The sequence below is a fragment of the Rattus norvegicus genome, chromosome 11 (assembly GCF_036323735.1).
Source record: "Rattus norvegicus strain BN/NHsdMcwi chromosome 11, GRCr8, whole genome shotgun sequence".
In the NCBI taxonomy this organism is placed as follows: domain Eukaryota; kingdom Metazoa; phylum Chordata; class Mammalia; order Rodentia; family Muridae; genus Rattus; species Rattus norvegicus.
This window is the reverse complement of record NC_086029.1, coordinates 77,003,793-77,030,705: the sequence shown is the minus strand read 5'-3', so window position 1 is coordinate 77,030,705 and position 26,913 is coordinate 77,003,793. Positions and strand designations below refer to the sequence as shown.

Genomic DNA, 26,913 nt, shown 5'->3' with positions numbered 1-26,913 from the left:
AATAAACACCAATATATATACAATATATATTATATATATTATATATATATCAATTTGAAACACACTGAAGAAGAAATCACAGAAATAATTCCATTCACAATAGCCTTAAAAATCTCTCAGAACAAACCTCTCAGAATAAAACCTTTCAGAAGATGAAGTGAAGCTGGAGAAATAGCTCAATGGTTAAGAGAACTGATGGGTCTTTCAGAGGTCCCAAGTTCAATTCCCAGCAACCACGAGGTGACTCACCACCATTTGTAATGAAATCCAATGCCCACTTCTGGTATGTCTAAGGACAGTGGTAGTGTACTCATACACATAAAATAAAAAAGAATCTTTTAAAAAAAAGCCTACCTTGAAGGTAGCACAGTCTGAAGGCCTTGCATGCAACATAAAGGATCCTCCCAAACAGCCACAGCTTCTGGGATTCCTGAGGAGCCCAGTGGACCCAGGACCCATCACCCCGAATTCCACTCCCTTTCCTGCTGGTGCCTTCTGCTGGGACAGACCTTGTCTGCTCCTCTGAAGACACCACAGTTGGAAGACCTCCCAGGAGTTCCACTGCATTCTGTGGAACTGACACCATAGTCTGAAGTCCTCCCAGGAGAAGAGATTCCTGCAGAGCAACAGCTTGCAACAGCTTGACTGCTTCTCTGAAGACCCACAGTCTGAAAGCCTCCCAGGAGATCTTCTGCAGCCAGAGCAACAGATTGGCAGCTTGTCTGCCCCTCTGAAGACCCCAGCAACAGGCCTACCAGGAGACCTGCAGCAACCCAGAGACACAGAGGCAGACTCCAGACACAGATACCCAGACCAAATAACACTAGGGATAACTAGATGGCCAGAGGCAAGCACAAGACCATAGGCAACAGAAGCCAATATACTTTTTCATCATCAGATTCAAGTTCTCCCAACACAGTAATCACTGGATGCATCAACACACCTGAAAATCAGGAAGCTGACCTAGAATCCTGTCTTGTGAAGATAATAGAGTCCCTTAAGGATAATATAAATAACTCATTGAAAGAAATATAGGTAAACACAGGTAAACAGGTAGAAGCCCTTAAAGAGGAAACAAACAAGTCCCTGAAACAAATAAAGGAAAATACAATCAAACAGGTGAAGGAATTGAAGAAAGTTGTCCAAGACCTAAAAATGGAAGTAGAAACAATAAAAAAAAACACAAATGGAGGCAAAACTGAAAATGGAAAACCTAGGAAAGAGGTCAGCAATTACAGATATAAGCATCACCAACAGAATACAAGAGATACAAGAGAAAATCTGAGGTGTAGAAGATACCTTAGAAGATATTGACACAACAGTCAAAGAAAATTTAAAACATAAAAGACTCCTATTGCAAAATATCCAGAAAATCCAGAACACAATGAAAAGACTAAATCTAAGAATAGAGTGAAGAGGGGAGTGAAGATTCCCAGCTCAAAGGACCTGAAGATGTCTTCAACAAAATAGTCCAACTATAGTAGAAAGACAGGGCATCAAGTGGAGGAGTGGGTTTGACATCCCACAGTCAAAAGCTCTGTCCCAGAATTATTCCTGTCTGAAAGATCTGCAGGGACAAAAATGGAGAAGAACCTGAGCAAAAGGAGGTTCAGTTACTGGCCCAAATTGGAATCCAGCTCAAGGGGAGGCCACCAGGCCTGACACTATTGCTCGTACTATGGTGTGATTACAAACAGGGGCCTATGTATCATGACTGCTCTCCAAAGGGCCCAACAAGCTGCTGAAAGAATCAGATGCAGATATTTACACCACATCAATGGACAGAAGTTGGTGACCCCTGTGGTTGAATTAGAGAAAAGCTAGAAGGACCTGAGAAGAAGGGTGACCCTATAGGAAGACCAGGGGTCTCAACTAACCTGGACCCCCAGGACTTCTCAAACACTGAGTCACCAATCAGGCAGCATATACCAGCTAATATGAGGTCACCAACACATATACAGCAGAGGTCTGCTGGGTCTGGACTCAATCAGAGAAGCTGCACCTAACCATCAAGAGTCTTGGGATCACAGGGAGTCGGGAGGTCTGGTTGGGTGGGAGGTGGGGACATGCTCTTAGTGACAGGGGGCAGTGAGATGTGGGATGTGGAACAATTGTAGGGTATGCCGGGAGGATCATAAAGTCTGGACTGTAAAGAAGACTAAAGAATAAAATAAAAATCATAGAAGAAAACTTCCCTAACCTAAGGAAAGAAATGGCCATAAATGTACAAGAAACCTATAGAACACCAAATAGATAGGACCAGAAAAGAAAACCCGATCGCAATATAATAATCAAAACAATAAATGCACAGGAAAAAGAAAGACTATTAAAGACAGCAAGGGGAAAAGGCCAAGTAACATATAAAGGCAGACCTATCAGAATTACAACAGACTTCTCAACAGAGACACTAAAAGCCAGACGAGCCTAGGCAGAGGTCATGCAGACCATAAGAGAATACAAATGCCAGCCCAGGCTACTATAACAGGCAAAACTCTCAATCATCATAGAAGGGGAAACTAAAATATTCTAGGACACAAGCAAATTCAAACAACATCTATCTACCAATCCAGCCCCACAAAGGATTCTAGAAGGAAAACTCCAATACAAAGAGGGTACCTACATCAAGGAAAAAAAGATATTAATCATCTCACAACAAAAACAAAAGGAGAGAATCACATGCACATAATACTACCTACAACAACAAACATGTCAAGAACTAACTATCATCTGTCTTTACTATCTCTCAATATCAACGGAGTCAATTCCCCTATGAAAAGGCATAGGCTAAAAGACTGGATATGCAAACAGGATCCAGCATTTTTCTGCATACTAGAAAGACACCTCAATAGCAAAGACAGCAGTACCTTAGAGTAAAAGGCTGGAAAAAAGTCTTCCGAGCAAATGGTCCCAAGAAACAAGCTAGAAATGCCACCCTAATATCCAATAAAGTATACTTTCACAAAAAGTTATCAAGCAAGATGAGGAAGGACACTTCATATTCATCAAAGGAAAAATTCACCAAGATAAAGTCTCAATTCTGAACATCTATGTCCCACATTCATAAAAGAAACTTTACTAAAGCTCAAAACACACAGAATAACAGTGGGAAACTTCAATACCTCACTCTCATTAATAGACAGGTTATTGAAACAGAAACAAAACACAGACAAAGTGAAACTAATAGAGGTTATTAGTCAAATGGATTTAACATTTATCTATATAAAACATTTTGCCCTAAGACAAAAGAATATACCTTTTTCTCAGCACCTCAAGGTACCTTCCCCAAAATTAAACATATAATTGGTCACAAAAGAAGCCTCACCCAATTCAAGAAGATTGAAACAATCCCATGCATCCTATCAGATCACCACATAATAAGGCTGTCACAATAACAACCAAAACAACAGAAAACCCATGTACACACAGAAACTCAATAATTTTCTACTCAATGTTAACTTGGTCAGGGAAGAAATAAAGAATGAAATTAAAGAATTCCTGGAATTCAATGAAAATGAAGATTCAGCATGCCCAAATTTATGGGACACAATGAAAGCAGTTCTAAGAAGAAAATGTATAAACTAAGTGCCCTGGTAAAGAAATTGGAGAGATCCTATACCAGCAACTTAAAACCACACCTGACAACCCTAGAACAAAAAGAAACAAACACAAATAAAAGGACTAAAGGCAGGAAATAGCCAAACCTAGGGCCAAAATAAACCAAATAGAAACATAGAGAACAATACAAAGAATCAACAAAACCATGAACTTTTTTTTTTGGGGGGGGGATCAACAAACCAACTAAAGGGCCCAGAGATAGTATCCAAATTACAATATCAGAAATGAAAAGGGAGACATAACAACAGAAACTAAGAACATTCAAAAAATCATCAGATCCTAGTACAAAAGCCTATACTCAACATAACTGGAAAATCTAGATGAAATGGGTGATCTTATAGAGAGATACCACATACCAAAGTTAAATCAAGAGCAGGTAAACTATCTAAACAGGTTCAGGTCTATATCACCTAAAGAAATAGAAGTCATTAAATCCACCCCCCTAAAAAAAACAAAACAAACAAACAAACAAACAAAACCGCTCAGTGCCAGACAGCTTTAGTTATCAAAAAAAAAGATAAGGAAGGACTGACACTTCATATTCATCAAAGGAAAAATTCACCAAGATGAACTCTCCATCCTGAATATGTATGCTCCAAATGCAAGGGTACCAACATTCATAAAAGAAACCTTACTAAAGCTCAAAGCACACATCACACCTCACACAATAATAGTGGGGGACTTCAATACCTTATGCTCCTCAATGGACAGATCATGTCTATAGAAACTAAACAGAGACACAGAGAAACTAATAGAAGTCATGAACCAAATGGATTTAACAGAAATCTATAGGACATTTCATCCTAAAACAAGAGAATACACCTTCTTCTCAGCACCTCATGGTATCTTCTCCAAAACTGACCATATAATCAATCACAAAACAGGCCTCAACAGATACAAGAAGACTGAAATAATCCCATGTACCCTATCAGATCGCCAGGGACAAAGGCTGGTCTTCAGTAATAACAAACATGACAGTAAGCCCACATACACATGGAAGATGACCAAGGATAACTTGGTCAAGGAAGAAATAAAAAAGAAATTAAAGACTTTTTAGAATTTAACAAAAATGAAGGCACAACATATCCAAACTTATGGGACACAATGAAAGCCATGCACAGTGGAAAACTCGTAGCTCTGAGTGCTACCAAAGAGAAACTGGTGAGAGCATGCACTAGCAGCTTGACAGCACACCTAAAAGCTCTAGAACAAAAGTAGTGAATACACCCAAGAGGAGTAGATGGGAGGAAATAATCAAACTCAGGGCTGAAATCAATGAAGTAGGAACAAAAAGGACCATACAAAGAATCAACAAAAACAGGAGCTGGTTCTTTGGAAAAACCAAGATAGATAAACCCTTGGTCAGACTAACCAGTAGGCATAGAGTGAGTATCTAAACTAACAAAATCAGAAATGTGAGGGAGACATAATAACAGAATCTAGGATAGTCAAAATCATCAGATCCTACTATAAAAGCCTATATTCAACAAAACTGGAAAATCTGGATGAAATAGACAATTTCCTAGACAGATACCATATACCAAAGTTAAATCAGGATCAGATAAGCTATCTAAACAGTCCCATATCTACTAAAGAAATAGAAGCACTTATTAAAAGTCTCCCAACTAAAAAAGCCCAGAACTAGATGGGTTTAGTGCAGAATTCTATCAGACCTTCATTGATGACCTAATGCCAATACAGTCCAAACTATTCCAGAAATAGAAACAGATGGAGCACTACCCAATTCCTTCTATGAAACCACAATTATGTTTATACCTAAACCACACAAAGACCCAACGAAGAAAGAAGACTTCAGACCAATTTCCCTTATGAATATCAATGCAAAAATACTCAATAAAAGTTTTTCAAACGGAATTCAAGAATGCATCAAAACAATTATCTATCGTGATCAAGAAGGCTTAATCCTAGGGATACAGGGATGTTTCAATATATGGAAATTCATCAATGTAATCCACTATATAAACAAACTCAAAGGAAAAAAACACATGATCATCTCATTAGATCCTAAAAAGCATTGGCAAAATTCAACACCCCTTTATGTTAAAAGTCTTAGAAAGATCAGGGATTCAAGTTCCATACCTAAACACAGTAAAAGCAATATACAGCAAACCAGTAGCCAACATCAATCTAAATGGAGAGAAACTTGAAGCAATCCCTCTAAAATCAGGGACTAGATAAGGCTGCCCACTCTCTCCCTACCTATTCTATATAGTATTCAAAGTCCTAGCCAGAGCAATCAGACAATGAAAGGAGGTCAAAGGGATAAAAATTGGAAAGGAAGAAGTAAAAATATCACTATTTGCAGATGATATGAGAGTATACTTAAGTGACCCTAAAAGTTCCACCAGAGAACTCCTAAGACTGATGAATAACTTCAGCAAATTGGCTGGATATAAAATTAACTCAAACAAATAAGTAGCCTTCCTCTACTCAAAGGATAAACAGACTGAGAAAGAAATTAGAGAATCAACACCCTTCACAATAGTCACAAGTAATAAAAAATATATCGGTATGACTCTAATCAAGTAAAAGATCTCTATGACAAGAACTTTAAGTCTCTGAAGAAAGAAATTGAAGATCTCAGAAGATGGAAAGATCTCCCATACTCATGGATTGGCAGGATTAATATTATAAAAATGGCTGTTCTATCAAAGCAATCTACAGATTCTATGCAATCCCTGTCAAAATTCCAACTCAATTCTTCATAGAGTTAAAAAGAGCAATTTGCAAATTCATTTGGAATAAAAAAAAAAGCAGGATAGCTAAAACTATTCTCAACAATAAAAGAGCTTCTGCAGGAATCACTATCCCTGATCTCAAGCTGTATTACAGAGCAATAATGATAAAAACTGTATGGTATTGGTACAGAGACAGGCGGGTAGATCAATGGAATAGAACTGAAGACCCAGAAATGAACCCACATACCAATAGTCACTTGATCTTTGACAAAGGAGCTAAAACTATCCAGTGGACAAAAGATAGAATTTTCAACAAATGGAGCTGGTTCAACTGGTGATCAGCCTGTAGAAGAATGCAAGTTGATCCATTCTTATCACCCTGTACAAAGCTAAAGTCCATGTAGATAAAGGACCTCCACATAAAACCAGATATACTCAAAATAATAGAAGAAAAAGTGGGAAAGAGCCTTGAACACATGTGTGGGGCAGTGGGCTGTGAAAGGTACCATGATTCCTGGTCAAGATAGATTGAATCCCCAGAGACCCTAAAAGGGATGTCAAGCACATTTCCAGTATCCCAGGAGATCTAGTCCTCACTAGCTGCAGTTCCCACAGACCCCTTTAGAGAGGTTTGAGACAGACCAATCAGGTAGAGCAATACCCCAAGCCCCTCCACCACAGGTGAAGACATGCCCACAGGTTACATAGGCTCAAGACAGATCAATCACAGAAGCAGGACCATGCCTCCATATATGAGATAAATGAGGTCTTCCCAAGCTCTCAGACCAAACCAATAGGAAGTACTTGCTGTCAGACACTGACCCATCCAAAAACTGTATTTAAGAATCATGTTCAGGATTAAAGGTGTGCAAGAATCACTCCATCATCTGAGAGCTTCTATCATAAGAGCTGTAACACTGCTGCTTATTGAAGAGATCTGGTCTCTCAAAATTGCCAGCAGAAGCCTTCTTGCACCCTCACCAGCTAGTCATTCCCATGCTGACTAAGCATGGCCTGAAAAGGAGGTGGAACAACACCAGTGGAGGCAGTGAAGAGTCATTCTCCTCCCTGCCCCAGTTCTCTTCCCTTCTCCTGAACTCGTATAGCTAGCTGGACCAGAGATCTCCATGGAAAACCTCTTGCACAGAGGCCTACACACATGGGTCTGAACAGAACACCCATGGTTTATGCTCTAAGATCAAGAATCGACAAATGAACTTCATAAAATTGCAAAGCTTCTGTAAGGCAAAGGCCACTGTCAATAGGACAAAATGGCAACCAACAGATTGGGAAAAGATCTTTACCAATCCTACATCTGAGAGAGGGCTAATATCCAATATATATAAAGAACTCAAGAACTTAGACTCCAAAGAGCCAAATAACCTATTAACAAATGGGGTACAGATCTAAACAAACAATTCTCAGCTGAGGAATATCGAATGGTTGAGAAGTGCCTAAAGAAATGTTCAAGATCCTTAGTCATCAGGGAAATGCAAATCAAAACAACATTGAGATTCCACCTCACACCAGTCAGAATGGCTAAGGTCAAAAACTCACGTGACAACAGATGCTGGTGAGGATGTGAAGAAAGAGGAACACTCCTCCATTGTTAGTGAGATTGCAAGATGCTACAACCATCTGGAAATCAGGCTGGAGGTTCCTCAGAAAATTGGTCATACTACCTGAGGACCCAACTACACCACTCTTGGGCATATACCCAAAAGATGCCCCAACTTACAACAAAGACTCATGCTCCACTATGTTCATAGCAGCTTTATTTATAATAGCCAGAAGCTGGAAAGAACCCAGATGACCTTCAACAAAGGAATGGATTCAGAAAATGTGGTACATCTACACAATGGAGTACTACTACTCAGCTATCAAAAACATGACTTCATGAAATTCATAGGCAAGTGGATTGAGCTAGAAAATATAATCCTGAGTGAGGTAGCCCAATCAAAACAAACAAACAAACAAACAAACAAAAACCCCACACTGCTATGCACTCACTGATAAGTGGATATTAGCCCAAAACTCGAATTACCCAAGATACAGTCCACAGACCACATGAAGCTCAAGAAGAAGGGTGGCCAAAGTGCAGATGCTTCAGTCCTTTCTTAAAAAAACAAACAATCCAATCAAAAAACATAGTTCAGAACTAAACAGACAATTCACAACAGAGGGGTCTTAAATGCTCAAGAAGCACTTAAAGAAATGTTCAAAGTCCTTAGTGATCAGGGAAATGTAAATCAAAATGACCCGAGATTCTACCTTATACCAATCAGAATGGCTAAGATCAAAAAGTCAGATGACAGCACATGTTGGGGAGAATGTGGAGAAAGAGGGGTGCTCCTGCATTGCTGGTGGGATTGCAAACTTGTAAAACCACTCTAGAAATCAGTCTTGAGGTTCCTCGGAAAATTAGAAATAGATCTACCTAAAGACCCAGCTACACTGCTCTTGGGCATATGCCCGAAAGATGCCCCACCATGTCACATGGGCACATGTTCCACTATGTTCATAGAGACCTTATTTGTGATATCCAGAAACTGGGAACAACACCAGATGTCCCGCAACAGAAGAATGGATATAGAAAATGTGGTTCATCTATACAACGGAATACTACTCAGCTATTAAAAACAAGAACAATATCAGTTTTGCAGGCAAATGGATGAAACTAGAAAATATCATTCTCAGTGAGGTAATTCAGACCCAAAAGGACATGCATGGTATGTACTCACTAATAAGTAGGCATTAGCCAGAAAAGTACAGAATACTCAGGATATAATTCAAAGAACTCAAGAAGGTTAAGAAGCTGAAGGGCCCAAGTGAGAATGCGTCAATCACACCTGGGAGAGAAAAGAAAGCAATCACAAGGGGGCAGAGAGAAAGAGGGACCTGGGTGGGAAAGAGGACAGGGAGGGGGAAAGGAGAACATGATCAGGTATTGGAGGAGGGGAAACAAGACTGAAGCCCTGAAGACCAGCAGAAAGACTGGAAACAGACAACCTTAGGAGATAGGAAGTGGGGGGATCCTCTAGAATGTGCCAGAGACCAGGAAGGTGAGAGATTCTCAGAACTCAAGAGAAGGGACTTTAGATGAAATGCCCTATAGTGGGGAAAGGGAACCTCCAGTAGAAAGATAGGACATCCCACAGTCAAAAACTCTGACCCAGAATTATTCTTGTCTGAAAGAACTGTAGGGGCAAAAATGGAGTAGAGTGTGAGGAAAAGGAGGTCTAGTGACAGACCCAAATTGGGATCTAGCTCAAGGAGATGCCCCAAGGTCTGACACTATTACTGATGCTATGGTGTGCTTACATACAGGAGCCTGTCATGACTGTCCTCTGAGAGACCCAACAAATAGCTGTCTTGTACAAAAGCAGATACTTACACCCTTTGACTGAAATTGGGGACCCCTGTGTTTGAAAGGCTGGATGAAGCTGAGGAGAAGGGTGACCCCATAGGATGACCAGCAGTCTCAACTAACCTGGACCCCTGAGATCTTTCAGACACAGAAGCACCAACCAGGCAGCATACAACAGCTGAGATGAGGCCCCGGACACATATACAGCAGAGGACTGTCAGGTCTGGCCTCAGTGAGAGAAGATGCGCCTAACCCTTGAGAGACTTTAGGCTCCAAAGAGTGGGGAGGTCTGGTGCAGGTGGGGACATTCTCTGGGAGATGGGTATGTGAGGGGGTATCAGATGAGGAACAGTCAGAGGTCATATTGGGAGGTAGATAAAGATTGGACTGTAAAAAGAAAAGATTAAAGAATTAAAAAGAAAAAAGAAAGGTGAAGCTTTCCCATACTCATCAGTTGTTACAATGTTGTGAAAATAGTAATACAAAAAAAAAAAGTAATCTACAGATTCATTCAATCTCAATCAAAATTTCCATGCCAGTATTCCCAGAAATTGAAAAGATCCTAAAATTAATATGGAAACATAAACACTCTGGATGGCCAAAAAAATAGAGACTGAGCAAAAAACAATAGAGACATTATTATACCTGATTTCAAGTTATACAACAAAATTATGGCCCTAAGGGGTATTGTAGTGGCACACATATACACACAAATCCACATATATTGATCAGTGAAATAGCATGAAAGTTTCAAAACTCCAACCCAAATTTATCCTGTCTAAAAGAAAAGCAGAGACAGGAGATGGATTAGAGACTGAGTGAATGGCCAACCAATAACTGGTCCAGCCACAGACCCATCCCATGACAAGCACCAATACCTGACACTATTAATGATACTCTGCTGTGTTTATAGACAAGAGTCTAGCATCACTGTCCATGAGAAGTTCCACCCAGCAACTAATTCAGAAGAATGCAGAGACTCATAGCCAAACAGTAGATGGAACTTGGGGACTCTTTTGGAAGAGTTGCTGGAAGGATTGCAGGCCCAAAGGGAATAGGAACTCCACAGGAACACCAACAGAGTCAAGTAATCTGGACCCTTGGGACTCTTAGAGACTGAAGCACCAACCAAAGAACATACACGGGCTGGACCTAGGCCTCTCCTGCACACATGTAGCCAATGTGCAGCTTGGTCTTCATGTGGGTCCTCCACAACTGGAGCGGGGGCTAGCTCAAAAGCTGTGGGATATGTTCTATTACTTATGCTACTTTGTCTGGCCTCAGTGAAAGAGGACGTGCCTAGCCCCCAAGAGACTTGATGTGTCAAGGTAGGGGGATACTCACGGTGTGCCTTTACCCTCTAAGAGGAGAGGGGGATGGGAAAGATTGTGGGAGGGAGTGACTGGGAGGAAGATTAGTTAACTGGATGTGAAGTAAATTACACACACACACACACACACACACACACACACACACACACATGAAATCCATGCAACTGTAGGCATCTGATTTTCAACAAAAATGTGTACTAGAGAAAGACAACACTTTCAGTAAATAGTGTTGGGAAAACTAGATATCTGTGTGTATAAGAATGGCAGGGAAGAGAGAGGCAAAGATTAAAATAGAGAATGAAGAAACACCCATTCAGAGCCTGCCCCACATGTGGCCCATACATATACAGCCACCCAATTAGACAAGATGGATGAAGCAAAGAAGTGCAGACCGACAGGAGCCGGATGTAGATCGCTCCTGAGAGACACAGCCAGAATACAGCAAATACAGAGGCGAATGCCAGCAGCAAACCACTGAACTGAGAATAGGACCCCCGTTGAAGGAATCAGAGAAAGAACTGGAAGATCTTGAAGGGGCTCGAGACCCCATATGTACAACAATGCTAAGCAACCAGAGCTTCCAGGGACTAAGCCACTACCTAAAGACTATACATGGACTGACCCTGGACTCTGACCTCATAGGTAGCAATGAATATCCTAGTAAGAGCACCAGTGGAAGGAGAAGCCCGGGGTCCTGCTAAGACTGAACCCCCAGTGAACTAGACTGGTGGGGGGAGGGCGGCAATGGGGGGAGGGTTGGGAGGGGAACACCCATAAGGAAGGGGAGGGGGGAGGGGGATGTTTGCCCGGATACCGGGAAAGGGAATAACACTCGGAATGTATATAAGAAATACTGAAGTTAATAAAAAAAAAAAAAAAAAAAAAAGAGCAGCAGGACCGGCAGGGGCAGAGGATAGAGAGGGCACAGTGAGAATAAAAAGACCTGGAACCATGAAGTGAGAGGATAGGATGGCCAGGTTATAAGAGGGGTGAGTTGTTGTGGGGAGGAAACCCAAAAGCTGGGGAGATGAAGGAGTAAGAAAGGCCAGGGTGCTAACGGGAGAGTCATATGTTCCTTTTCCTGGAGCTAAGGAAAATTACTTCTTTTGGTAGTCTGAAATCAGCTTCACAAGTTCCTGAGGAATGCTGGCTTTTATCTCACTGCCAGAAATCCTCCTATAGTCCAGGGTGAGCTCATTTGGGGGTATTTGGACTGCCTTTCAGAGTTTTGAAAATTGGAATTTCCTTTGAATCTGACAATCTCTCCCATGTTGAGAAGATGCAAGTCATGCCTCACTGGCCTGACCTGAATCGTAAGTCCTAAGCTGATTGATGGCCAAGGTCATAAAACAATCATTTCAGCTAATCAGGGCTCACATTTGGAGCCACACAGGGAAGGTATGCGTATGCAAAATATACGGAAGTTCTACTAGCAATTAAGAGAAAGATGTGGGGCTGGAGAGATGGCTCAGTGGTTAAGAGCACTGACTGCTCTTCCAGAGGTCCTGAGTTCAAATCCCAGCAACCACACGGTGGCTCAAAACCATCTATAATGAATGGGATCTGATGCCCTCTTCTGGTGTCTGAAGACAGCTACAGTGTACTCCTATATAATAAATAAATAAATCTTAAAAAAGAAAAAAAAAAGAATGAAAGACCCCACCACCCTGTTAAAACAAAACAAAAACTCAAAGACCTATAATTCAAATTTTATAACTTCTAGAGGAGAAGGGAAGGGTCTCCACAATAATGACTAGATAGCGTAAGTGTGGTACACTGGGATTTTACTCAGCTGGGCACAAAAATGATGTTAGATAATTTGCAGGTGAATGGGTGGCTCTAAACATTTATCCTGAGTAAAGTTAGCCACGGACAGAAAACATACCCCACACTATCCATCATATGGACAACACACATTCTTTATTACATGTAGGTCCTAAATCAGATCTCTGATCTCTATGTTCAATCTCAAGTACTAGTAGAAGCTGGTAACCTAGAAAGGAGACAAGTAAGGTGGGGAATTGTCACAGGAATTGGAAATAATCAAACTGAAAGTGAGTCGAAGCCTCTTCTTGACAGGTACCTTTTGTAGTCCTAGAAGTTCTGAAGTCATAGAGGCTTTTATGTGGGCTACTGGGGTAGAAATGCAATCAATGGTTTTACCCAGCTATGAGTTTTACAACCTAAAAGACCACTCTGAGAGCAAGAGGATCCCACTTGTGCAATAGGCCCTACAATTCTGGGGATACATAACTTCTGATTGGATCTGAGACCCAGTATACAGGAAAGATTCCATGACTATTTCTGAAAATCTGATCACATATGCTATGGAGATTGTAGTCTCAAGGAGGGAACAGAATGCCGATGTTTAGCAATTGACATAGATCAAACTACTTTTTAAAATATTTGTGTATAGCCATAGTGGTTCACTACGCTCAGTCTTAATCTCTCCAGGGAACTGAAAATTAAAACAGAGATGGAAGGTGGCTGCACAGGGTACTAAGAACATGTGCTGGCAAATGGTAAGCCTCAAATAAGACATTTATAACATCATCCTGTCTTTAGTTCATGGAACACTGAGCTGATATGGAGAGTGATATCTTCTGGTAAATAATAGCTATTTCGACTACCAACTCAGCCACCAAGGCTAACTTCGCTAAGTATGCACAGAATGGAACTTTTTTTTTTTTTTTTTTTTTTTTATCAGAATGGAACTTTTAAGAGTCAATATGTCTAGAGGAGGTCTCAGGAGGCTCTGCTCCTCGAGACTGGACTCTTTGCTACAGATAGATTTAGGAGAAAGGAGAACCATTAACTTTGGGTATCCATTGATGATTCTATCAGGTTCCAATGGATAGTTCTAATCCCATGGATAATGCAGATGAATAAATAAAATACATTACCTGTACAAATTAGATTTTTATTATCTTAAATAAAAATGAAATCATAACATTTGAAAGAAAATGAAAGGACCCCGGTAATCATTACATTAAGTAAAGTTAGCCAAACTTGGAGAAATACTAGATATTTTCTCGTATAGAGTTTAGAATTAAGTATGTAGGTGTGTATGTGATAAAACTAGAAAGGGACCATGAGAGGGGAGGAAGGTGTTCAATGGAGAGAGAAACAAGTAACAGAGGATGTGCGTGTCCTGAATGCTGCTGTTACCATGGTGTATTGTACTCCCTTACACTGACTATAAACGTAGCCTTGAAATTGATGGGTGTTGTCTTCCAACTGTGTATTTGTGTCTCAGAGATGAAACAAATTTCCTTCACTTTTATTATAAATTTTCCTCATTTTAAATATAGAACTAAAAGGTAGATTCCATTTTCTGTCCCTAAAAATCCCACGCTTCGAGCTGTCTGGTGTGATAGCCTCAAAATAGTTTCTGTGTATGTGATTTTCTTATCAGTTTTCCTTCAGTCAACAGACTCACAGATGGTCAACTGCTACACTGTACATGCTTTTCCAACAACTGTTTTTGCTTAAGGCAACGGCAAAAAAAAAAAATGTGATTCCTTGTGTTTTGGTTGTCCAAATGCTGTGTCCAAACATCCATACTTTTAAGATAACTGGCGATTTTCTTGTTACTCAAAATCTCCTGACTCACTTTCATCATTTAACAAAATTGCATTTCTGTAACTTTAGCAAGACAATTTTACATAAGGAAAACTCACTATCTAGAGAAGACCTCTGCCAATCATCTAAAATGTGCCACTGCATTTGAACTGTGCTGAATAAAATTTAAAAGTATCTGGTGCAACTATGAACAACTTACTTGGTTTGTGTCAGATCAACTACGATGAGATCTTTCTCTAGAAGTACTGCAACAGCATAGGGTTCTTGAAACTCTACAACACAGAGAAAAATATTGAAAAGTTTCAGTAACACATATTTTATTTAAACCACCAAATACTTCATTTCCTTTGTCTCATGTAGAGATTTTATTTAAATGATAAAAAAAACAAATTATTGAGACAGAGTGACAAAGAGTACTTTAATAAAATACATGTTGTATTTGATAAAAATAATGTTAAGATCTTTAACAGAACTAGGAAAAAATGACCATATATATAGGACATAGTAAAATATATTTCTAAAGTCATGGCGTGATAGTCATCCTAGGATATTAGGAAGAGAGTGAGGGTGTCACCTCAACTTATGATGACTATTATATTCATAACCTTAATATTTTTGATCTTGTTCATGCCTAGTAGGAGACAAACCGAGACTGAACTAACTGCTTCTCTGGGATATGATACACAACCGCCTCACTATAATAGTAAACCAGTTATAGTTAGACGTGTTCTTCAAGTCAGTATGGTTTAGCATACCCTTATAGATTATTTCTTGTGTGCAGGAGGGCAAGCCGATAAAAAGCAAACAGTATGAGGTAATCTAAGATCTTCAAGTTTCTAAAATCCAACCTGTTTTCTATCACTCCTTTCCTGCCTATTTTTCCTCCATTATATCCAGAAACTGTCTCAAAAAAAAAAAGGCTATATGGCTATATGGCTTATATATGGCTACATAAGAGTGACAATAAATCTTTCTTATAGACCTTTTGTTCTAGGGAAGTATACAAGCTGAGAACAGGTGAGGAAACAAGAATTCAGGAACTGTGAGAAAATGATGGGAATAGTATGAAATGTAATTTGCTTTAGACAGGAAGCAGTGATTTAGTTAAGAACCACAGTAAGCATTGTGTTTCATTCAGAACAAAGGACTAATGGGGAAGGCCAGGGTGAAAAAGATATTCTCTGCTTAAAGAAACTGTGTCTGTGAAGACATTTTATATGCATGATCTCTGCTACAAGTGTTGAGGGAGCGCATCCAAAGAGGCATAGATTCCTGAGCAGTCGTTTCTCTGTAATTCAACCTAGGACTTTAAACTCCAGCCGCATCTGGTTTTCATTACACCAGCAGGTCCCAGTAGTTTGAAAAGAACTAATTTGAGACTCAATAGTCACTCAGCAGGTGATTTCTACAGAGGATTCAAGTCTTGGGTGGGAAATTTAAATGCTGGGGTAGACAGCCTTCAGAGTAACTGCCAGACTGGAGAAGCTACTGTGCTTACTCAAGTTTATGTTTACAGACCACATCCACATGAGAGAAAAAGACAAAAGCAAACTGGTGTCTCTCTGACGTTCAGGTAAGTACGTATATGACAATATGCTATCTGCTCTAGGTCAAAGCCCAAACTGCTCTCACTGAGACCTTCCCATTCTATCTCTAGAGTTGCTTTAAGTTTCTCACCATTGCTTTAATACAACTTGGTGTTAGTCTAAAGAACACCATACGACTCCTTATTTTCTTTTTTCTAGTTCTTAGGAAAATCATAGGCTAGATTTATATCAAGTGTTAGGAGATAAAATGGCCGAGGCACTATCATGTATGAACTAAAGTCATAGATAAGTTACAATTTTAGATAGTTACATCTGCCAAAAGTTATTATTGTTCCCACATAAATAAAAACTGGCAGCAGAAGTTTCCCTTTCTCAGAAGTCCTTTGTACATTGTGACAGCGACTGAAGAATTCTTCAGGAATCTCTGGTGGACTCTATTGCTTGCCTAGTATTTACTGAAGTCTTGTCTTAGGTGTTACATTCCTTCACGTGAAGTTCCTTTCCCCTGAAATGGCACGATTAACTACCTTATGCTATTACAAAAGTTATATGAAAAGCACACATCTTAAAATTTATAGCTAATAGACATAGGTTTTAGGTTGGTGTGTCTCATCTTTTAACCCTTGCTCCTACCACCAAAGGGTGCAAAGTTCTATCATAATTATTATTCTGAAGAGAACTGCATCGTTTGAGGCTTAAAGATGACTGGCCAACTAAATATAGATGTGAACTGGCAAGCTCTGATTATAGTTATTACTCCAGGTAACGATCCAATTGACAATGTTAAAATGCATTTGAGTTTTATGAGAATGAGTTAAATCATCGGATGTCATAAAAGTATCAGCAGTATTAAAATTATTAATAATGGTTTAGCCTAAGAAAGACCTTTATCATTATGTAGGTGTAAGAAGACCGAAATTCCATATTACCCAATATGAATAATAATTAAAAATATTAATAAGAAACTACATAGAGTCTTCTGTGATTTGCAGAAAAAACAAGATAATGTATACTTAAGTATATGTATATCTGAAGAGAATAACTAAAAGTGTAAATTGCATTGGATGGCTCTGGGAAGGCTGTGAGAAACTTAATTATGTAATGCCATATATTGTAGGCTTTCTTTCCTGGTGCTTTGATATACTCAGTGTGTGAATGATTAAAATACATTTGAGTAGTTAGTATATCCATAGTATCATGAGTATAGTTAAAACCACTTCTTAAATATGACAAATGAAAAGTTCAATTGTCTTTATCAGTTTTCTGAAAAACAGACTTATTAATCCATTTGTGGGAGAATGTGCATGACTTAGCAGATTTATACTTTATTAAACCATTAAAAATCACCCTTGCATTGCTGGTGATGCTCAGAAGACTACAAGTACAAGGCATATAATGTCTGATCTTTGCAACAACAGACTCTGGGCTCCTATTTCAGATGTACCTCAATGCTCTTGATAGAAAGAATTTTCCTAACGTTAGCTTTAGTTCTCTATTTTAATTTTCTTTCTGTTTCCTCTGCATTCCCTTCCTACTCTATCTCTAACCTTTGTTATCCATATTCATAAATCCAAAGGACATTTAAATTGTGATAAATAATGATAAATACCATAAAATACTTTTTTCTATTTTTTTGCTCTCTACTAACTCTACTCAATCTTACTATTCTTTCTTTAAAAACAAACAAACAACAACCAAAACCTATGAGACTAGGCACCTTCCCTCTACTACAATTTGATAAGACATGTTTGGTGGATATCCAGGGGAGGCCTTCCTTTTCTGAAGGGAAATAAAGAAAGAGTAGATCACGAATGAGGGCTAGGGTAGGGGGAAGAAATCGGAGAGAAAGAAAGAAGAGAAACTGTGGGGCATGTAATATGTGAGAGAAAAATAAACTTAAAAATAACCAAAACAAAACAAGCAACCTGTGACTGTGTATGAAACCTGCAGTGGTTTGGGCTTAATTTTTGTTTTGTTTTTTATTATTTTGAAACAATGTCTTGCACACTACAGCACAAGCTGTACTAAAGCTCACCATGTGGCTCAGGCTGGCCTTGAACTCATGGCAGTCCTCTGGCTTTAGTCCCCCAGTTGTGAGGTTATGTGAGTGAACAGCACACCCAGGTACATTAAGTGTATGTTATTTACAAATGTCTTTGCTGCAGTTTGGATTTTGAGATTCTCTCTTGAAACCTATCTATTCGTTGGAGAAACCCTACTGAAACTAGTGTAAAACTAGTGCTTTCTTTCCATGTTACTATTTCCTCAGAGTTCTTCTGTATCTCCCCAAACATCTTCTAAAAGCTTAGAAGCTTTCTTCTAAATTGATCTTATCAAACCCACAGTTTATAAAACCTTTACTTAATTCTCAAAAGGCATGCTTAAGTCCTGTTTCTCAGTGAGAAAGTTACCAAGATTTCAGTCACTTAACCAGCTATTGAATAGTATGTTAGTTGTGCTATAAACCATGAAACTCGGCATCATAATCATGCATTACTTTGACTCAGCAATTCACATTTATTTCCTTGATCCGATCAGACTTAATGCAATTTATGTAAAAATTATGCTCACAACTTCTCTAAGTCCTTGTAGTATGAAGCCACAGCAACTTAATAAATATATGTTGATTATTTAAAACATGCAGATTATTTGTCTCTGGTAACTTTGGAATTAAATTCCTACATTGATTGTTATATATTACATATTTAAATATGAAGCTAAATAATATAAAGGAAATCCAAATATTTTAGCAATTAAACACAACATACATATTTTCATAGCTAACAAAATATGTTCATTTGCCTTTACAATAGTCATATTGGGGTTACCTTATTCCCTTTCTACACATGATAAGTATGTTTAGTAGCCAATAAATGGCAAAGTAAATCATAAATCCAAAATTTTGTCCCAAGTCCAGTAGTCTTTGCCCTATATCTACAAGTCCCCTTTTGAATATGTAGCGATGTGTATTAATATTGTTTTCGCCATAAATTCATATTTATGGTTTATATATTTTAACCATTTTAATTTTAAATTTGTCCTAAAGGACCTTATCACAATTAGATTTTATTTTTATGTGAGTTTAGACCAGTTATTGTTTTCAGAAGGTTTTGTATCTTTATTCACGATGATAAACATAGGCATGCATCTTCCCTCCTGATGGTCTTATGACTACTGCCCAAATTAAAATAAATCACTGACCACACATCAGCAATCCTAGAGTAATCAGATGTGCTGCAGCTGCATCTGAAGCAAAGCCAGATGTGAAGGAGATGCCGCAGCACCAGAGTTACAGATCACTGATATCAGGTAAGTGCTTTAACTTTGATTGGCATTGGGATGGGATGGGTGGAGCTGGTCTAGGAGAGACTATTAGGAGACCTCAGTTTCCCCAAGTGACTTCACCCTGGACCCCTATCGGACCCTCCCAGCTCAGCTTCCACCATCCTTATCAAAGTTTAAAGCACTTACCTGATATCAGAACCTGAAACGCCAGCGCTGCTGCACTACATCTGTCTTACTTCCAGTCTGCCCAGTAGGTGCAAGTGCAGAACCTGCGCCAGCAACTGGAGCTCACAGGGGTTGTACCACAGTGGATGTCTGCTGCCAAAACTGAAAATATTTAACCTTAATTTCATTAGCAACTTGCCATTTCAAAAAATGTTTTTTTTTCTAAAATTAAATGTTTCATTGTATTCACTTACCATTGGGATAGGGCGTTTCACATAAAGTTAGAAATTCAACAATAGGATGATCCATTTCAAGTACTGTAATTGCTTTCCCATGCATGATGGTTAAACTTGGTCTTCTGCAAGCTTTGTCATATGACAACCCACCAGAGAATATTATAAATGGTTCACTACACAGGGGAAGGAAAAGGATAATGAGACTGAATTCTTTAACACAAAGTCAGAACATATGTCTTTAAACAATAGATTCAGAGGAGATTATCTACAATGTAAATGGCCTTCCCAACTCCAGTTTCTCAACCAACGATTGACTATTTTATCATCCTCCCTTTACTGGACCTATATTCTAGTTATGAGAATAACTCATGGGTAAGTGTAAAGATATTTGGGTGGTACTGGGGAAGGACAAGATGGAGGAAAGTGGAAATACTGGTTCTCAAAGGCATATATATGCACAAATTTGGCTACCAAATTCTATATGAGTATCACTAGAGCATTCATTTCTGTAATAATAGTCAGTTGATGAGTGAGTGTTTGAGATCCAAATCTCTAAGATGAAAAAGAGTCAAAATTTAATATAAAATGAAATATCATGGTGGAAATCTCAGAATGGTAAATGAAAAGATAAAAATTTTAGATAATGAAGCTTTTTTAGCAAGAGGTTTATGAGGAGAGAGAAAAATAATATATAGGTGAATGATAATTTATCAGAAAAATAAATCCTATGAAGTTTTATTCATATCCAGCAAACTTTATCAGGCTCTAGTAAATCCACATAAAACTTTAGTCTATTTCTTTAAAATACAATTATATCATTTTCACGTATCTCTTTCTCATTCCAACCCTTTCAACATACTCTCCTTTGCTCTCACTCACATTAGGGGCTCTTTTTCTTTAATCATTCACACACACACACACACACACACACACACACATGCACACACACATGCACACACACATGCTGCTCAATCTACACACACACACACACACACACACACACACACACACTGCTCAGTCCACACAAACACATATGCTTCTCAGTACACACACACACACATGTTGCTCAGTACACACACACATGCACACACACATGCTGCTCAGTACACACACACACACACATACATGTGCATATGTGCACACACACATGCTGCTCAGTCCACACACACACATATACACATATGCTGCTCATTGCATACATACACACACACACACACACACACACACACACACACACACACACGCTGCTCAGTCCATATATTACTTTTCAAAATAGGAATAAGTAGTAAAATGAGCATCACTTATTTCAAAGATGGCAGGGTTAAGAAATGCTCTCCTATATATGTCTGATAGGGCATTTACAGAGACAACTGCTGTGTAGACAAGCAACTAAAGATTGTGAGGGAAGACCTGGGTTGAATGTAGGCAGTGCTGTCCAACAGTATGTAGTCCAGGAAGAAAGAATGAGAAAGGGTACCAGCAAAGTTTCCTCTCTTCTACTCTGCTTCTTGGCTGACACTTTACTATGTGTGCCTTTCTACCATGATTTTAATTTGCCTTGACACAAGACTAAAATGGAGTCAGCCAACGATAGACAGAGCCTTCTGCAACCTAAAACTAAACAGGTCTTTTGACCTTAAGATATCTATATATATCTTATGCTGAGTAAAGAACAACAAAAACAATACGAGTTTTAATATTTCTATTACATTGACTGATAAAATACCTATTCTGATTTTTAAAAAATAGTTATTTTATTCAATTACTTGAATTATAAGCAAATCAGCCCAAAGGCCCTTCTGTTCTGAGTCTTGCGCTGGAGATGAGATGGGTGAATGACCTAGAATGAGTGATTTGACAAAGCGACTGAAAATCTCCTCTAGTATTAGACAGCATATTCCCTACCATTTGGAGAATAGTTCCATCTATCCAATAAAAATTTTTAAGTAGTGAATGTAGGTACACAATGGGTTAAGAGTTTTGCTTATTTTTCATAAAAAAATGATGTGTTTGCATGAATTTGTGTGTATTGTTTAGATGCAGGAGGATGCAGAGACCAGAAGGATGTATCAGAGCCCACGAAACTGGTAACGGACAATTGTGGGCTGGTGTGTGGATGCTGGGAGCCAAATCTAGGTCTCTGCGAGGCAGTAAGTGCTCTTCAGACCCCACACTGGGCTGTCTTAGTTTTCATAACTATTTTTACTTGCCAAAAACCTATATCATTTTTATTCTAAGTTTCTGTGGTGGTTCGAATGAAAATGCCCCCCTATAGGCTCACATGTTAGAATGTTAATCTAATTAGTTACTGGGGAGTGAACTCTAAGGATTAGAGGAATTAGGAGATGCTGCCTTCTTGGAGTAGGTTTCGAAGGCCCGCATCAGGCCCACTGTCTCTCCTGCCTGCTGCCTGTGGAGCGGGATGTGCTCTCAGCTACTTCTCCAGTTCCGCCTGCCTTCCACCACGCTCCTCTCATGACGGTCATAGACTAACTCCTCACAAACTGCAAGCAAGCCCCCATTTAAATGCTTCTTATAAGAGTTGCCTTGATGATGTCTCTTCACAGCAATAGAACGGTGACCAAGAAAGGTTCATTAGCATTTCTTTTAGGTTCTAGGAGCTAATTCCTGTCATCATTAGCTCTCTGTTTTTCTGGTTACTTTCATTTCTTACCGTTTATTTTCATCACTGTATCTATTATTTAGGGAGTGGTCCAGCATCAGCAATAACCAGAATTTGTTACAGATATAAATACCCAGGGCCTGCTGGACTTTCTGATGTGAAATGTTTATCAGGGAGGACAGCAATGTGTTTGAACAAATTCTCTATTTTAAAAAGAGAACCATGCTTTGCTGTAAAAATCTGACACTATCTGGTAACAAGAACAGGTGTGTGTGTGTGTGTGTGTGTGTGTGTGTGTGTGTGAGAGAGAGAGAGAGAGAGAGAGAGAGAGAGAGAGAGAGAGAGAGCTGTATTGTTCCTGTGGCCACATCTTTCATTCTTCTTAAGACTAGTACACCTCTGACTTTTATCCTCTGTATTAATTTTTAGAGGTGACTTTTATAAAAAATAAAAATAAAAAACCATACATGCAATGTATATTACTAGAATGATAATAAATGCAATCAATAAAATGTTTATTTTCCTTATAAATAGAATTATTATAGTTAAAAAAGCAAAGGGTGCAGAATTTGAAATATAAACGAATATAACAATTTTTAAAAGTAATCAAATACATCTAACAATATAGAATTCTATGGCTCTAATATAGTATAATAGTAATTTGAAGGGGAGGGGGGAGGGGGATGTTGGCCCGGAAACCGGGAAAGGGAATAACACTCGAAATGTATATAAGAAATACTCAAGTCAATAAAAAAAAAATTAAAAAAAAAGAAAAAAAAGAAACTGTGCCCTCTTTTTCATGATAGGGCTTGCAATGGTAATAATAACACTTTATGCATTATGTCATCTAGTCTTCATGAGCATTGCAGTATGGCTGGTGATGGAACTAAAGATTATGATATAATTAAAAATCTCATAACCATGTTACTACAAAGTCACTGATATCAATCATGACTTACTCTGCTTTATTTGAGGTCCTGACTCTTTTATTTGACGTACCTTCTTTCATCCTTTAAATCCTATCTCTGAATTTCTTTCCCCAAAGTATTTTCCAGATTTCTCTTGATAAGGGCTCCTCTTTACTGCCTTCAAGACTGGGTTAGATGTTTTCTTTCTTTTTTTTAATTTTTAATTTCCCCAAATCTAATTAATAGAAATTTGATAATATTTGCAGCTCAACTGTGTATTCTTGTTCTTTTCTCTGCCCCTAAAGCAGAATTCTATGCTACTCCTTCTTGTTTAAAAGGCACAAGTTTTTACCTTGGCTGTTGCTACTAGAGCCTAATAAATTCAAACACTGGTAGTGCTCTCTTTTTTTTAGCATACAAATCAAATATGTGATAGATAGTTAAACTGAAGCAAATTGAATGTTGTGGAGCACTCTGTAGGAGTATGTTTTCCAGTAGACAATTTTGTAACAAAAAAGACACCATAAAGTTCATGGATCATAAGATTTATCCTGGGAAAATCTCTCAGGCATCTCATGAAACTCTTTGTTCCCATTTTGCTGTTTTATTTTTAAGATTTACAATCTATAGGGAAGGCTGAATACTAATTGATAATTCAGTGGATATTATTAAGACTGAAGTAGAGAAAAAATCTTTTGAAAAAATAAACAAGTGAAAAGGAAAACCTAAATGCAACTGTTTGGAAGCTGTTTGGGGTGGGCAGTGTAATTTCTTGAGCCTCAGTGGTGTTTCAACATCATGTTATGTAATGGGTGTTATAAATACTGCTTAACACAAAGGCTGAAGGAAAGTTTTAGCTATAAATGGTATTTAGAAGAGAAGAATTACATAAAATTTTGTTTCCATCCGAAATGTTTGTTTCTAACTTCAATTATATAGTAATAAGTGTATATTTTATTACTTTAGTTATACTGTATTAAACTGGCCTGATAAAGTGATATTGATAATTTACCATGACTTTCTACTACTAAAACTTTAGAAGTTTTAACAAACCCAACTGTATCTAGGATGAGAAAAACATACTGCAATGTAGGCAGGTAACTAACATAAGGTAGGGTTTTATAATTACAATGTTTAGAGCCCGAGAAGATGGCTCAGCAGGGCAAGATCCTTGCTGCACAGCCTGGTGACAACTAAGCTGGATCCCTGGAACCCACTTAAATGTGGAAGGAGAGAACTGATTCCATAAAGTTGTCCTCTGACCTTCATGTAAACTCTGTAGCTCTTTCAAACACACACAAGCCACACACACACACACACACACACACACACACACACTCACACACACAAGCCACACACACACTCACACACACACTCACACACACTCACACACACAAGACACACACTCACACACACTCACACACACAAGCCACACACACTCACACACACTCACACACACAAGCCACACACACACTCACACACACAAGCCACACACACTCACACACACTCACACACACTCACACACACTCTTACACACTCACTCACACACTTACACACTCATACACTCACACACACACTCAGACATACACACACTCAAACACACACACTCACACACACATGCACTCACACACTCACACACACTCTCACACACTCTCACACACTCACACACACTCGCATACTCACACACTCACACACACACACTCACACACTCACATGTGTATCTATACATGGTTAATAATAATAATAATCAGGAAATGTTTATTATACTAATTTTGGGTAGAAAAAAATCCATTAATAATTAATGTAAATTTAAAAAGCTATGCAAAAGTACTAGATATAATATCTATAAAGGTAATAAAACTGTATCAAGTGTTATTTTATCTTATAAATCTTAAATTTTAGTTTTTTCCATTATGACAATATACATAACTTTAGAACTTCAATTATGTAAGATCCTAAGTTCAGAGTGATCAAGTTATATATTTAAATCTCATAAGGAATATCAGCAGATGCATAGATTTAGTTGAATAAATATGCTACCAGTATTATAAATGGTTCAAAAGTCCTCAATTATTAGAATTGATATATATGATACTAATATAAATGTAATTAAATGAATTATTTGTTATCTTCAGGATTTATAATAGTCAATAAATTAAGTTTTTGATTTAGATAATTAAAAATCATAATTATGACACTATAACAAATTAAGAAAAATTGCTTTCCTTCTTCTATTCCTTAGATATATCATAGTCATAAAGTACAACCACATACCTGTTCCTGCACGTTTTGTACTCTACTTTCAGAATAGGTTTACAAGATTCAGACTTTCTTCCTTCTCTTTGACTTTTTCCTAATGAAAGAAAAACATTAAATCTAACTTAAATTATATTGATTCACAAGAAATTTTAAATTTCAATTAAGAAATATGAACATGGAATAATAATATAAAGAATTCTACCAGTCTCTAGGGATGACTCATGTAACTTTTTGCACCACAATAATAATCCTTGAACGGTTTACACTATAACAGGTAATATAAATACAACTGAACCCAAGGTCTCAGGCACAGTTTTATTATAGACTTCAGAAGAGAATAGCATAAGTAATATTTTATATTTTTATCAATGATGATTAAATTTAGAATAATTTTTATTACTTTAGTTCTACTATATTATTAAACTGGTTACTTTTATGAGTTAAGGCATAGCAACATCAGGCTAAGCTAAAGATATTGACTTGTTCTTAAAGTGCGTGTATTGACATAAGTCTACACATTCTAATATTAAGTTCATAGGCTTTAGATTCATATCAATGGACTGCTATATAATCAATGAAGTTACTTATAAGCTTCATTCTTATATAATTCACACATATTAAGTTATAAATATTCATTTATTAGTCAATTTGGCTACATTTGAATTCTCTAAACATGAATGTAGTTTCTTATATAGTTATTTCAGTTATGTATACTCAAAAATAAAGTTCAGGAGTTAAGAAACAAACATGCACAATAAAATATATTATTATTAAAAATGTGTTATTTTTTACTGTAATCCCAACACTCAGGCAATTGAGGCAGGAGACTTGAGAGTTCAAATCTAGCACAGGTTACATAAGACCCTGTTTCCCTCCTCTTTACAAGAAAAAAAAAAAAGAACAAGAAGAGAAATAAAAAAAGAATAAAATCTATATCATACCTAATATTTTATCTATAGTAGAAATAAACTTTTATATTTCAGAAAGTCTTGTGATGTAAAACATGCAATGGATTTACAAAATCATTCCATTGCATTTAAAAATATTATTACATGGATTGAATGATAATTGGCTGATTGATTTACTGTGTGTAGAAAGGGCACATGTGTGCTATAGTACACATACAGAGGTCAGAGAACCATCAGTTCTCTCCTTTCATCACATGAGTCCCAGGCATTGAACTCAGTTTATAAGGTACAATTAATATTCAATCTCTACCCCTAACAGTTTACTGTGGGAAAGAGTTTGGTTTGGGGTCTTTGTTTATTTTTTGCTTTGCTTGTTAATACCTGCTTA

General features: G+C 37.9%; 1 protein-coding gene across 8 annotated transcripts in view; it reads right to left on the bottom strand.

Moving 5' to 3' along the window:
- Stxbp5l (syntaxin binding protein 5L) overlaps positions 1 to 26,913 on the bottom strand; it is a 329,014-nt gene that overhangs the window by 137,147 nt on the left and 164,954 nt on the right. For 7 of the 8 annotated variants that reach the window (XM_063270382.1, XM_063270385.1, XM_063270384.1 and 4 more), the window contains 3 exon segments: positions 25,633 to 25,711; positions 19,846 to 20,000; positions 14,794 to 14,866 (listed from right to left, as the gene is read on the bottom strand). In XM_063270382.1, coding sequence (XP_063126452.1) covers positions 14,794 to 14,866; positions 19,846 to 20,000; positions 25,633 to 25,711 — 307 coding nt within the window. 8 annotated transcript variants of the gene reach the window in all.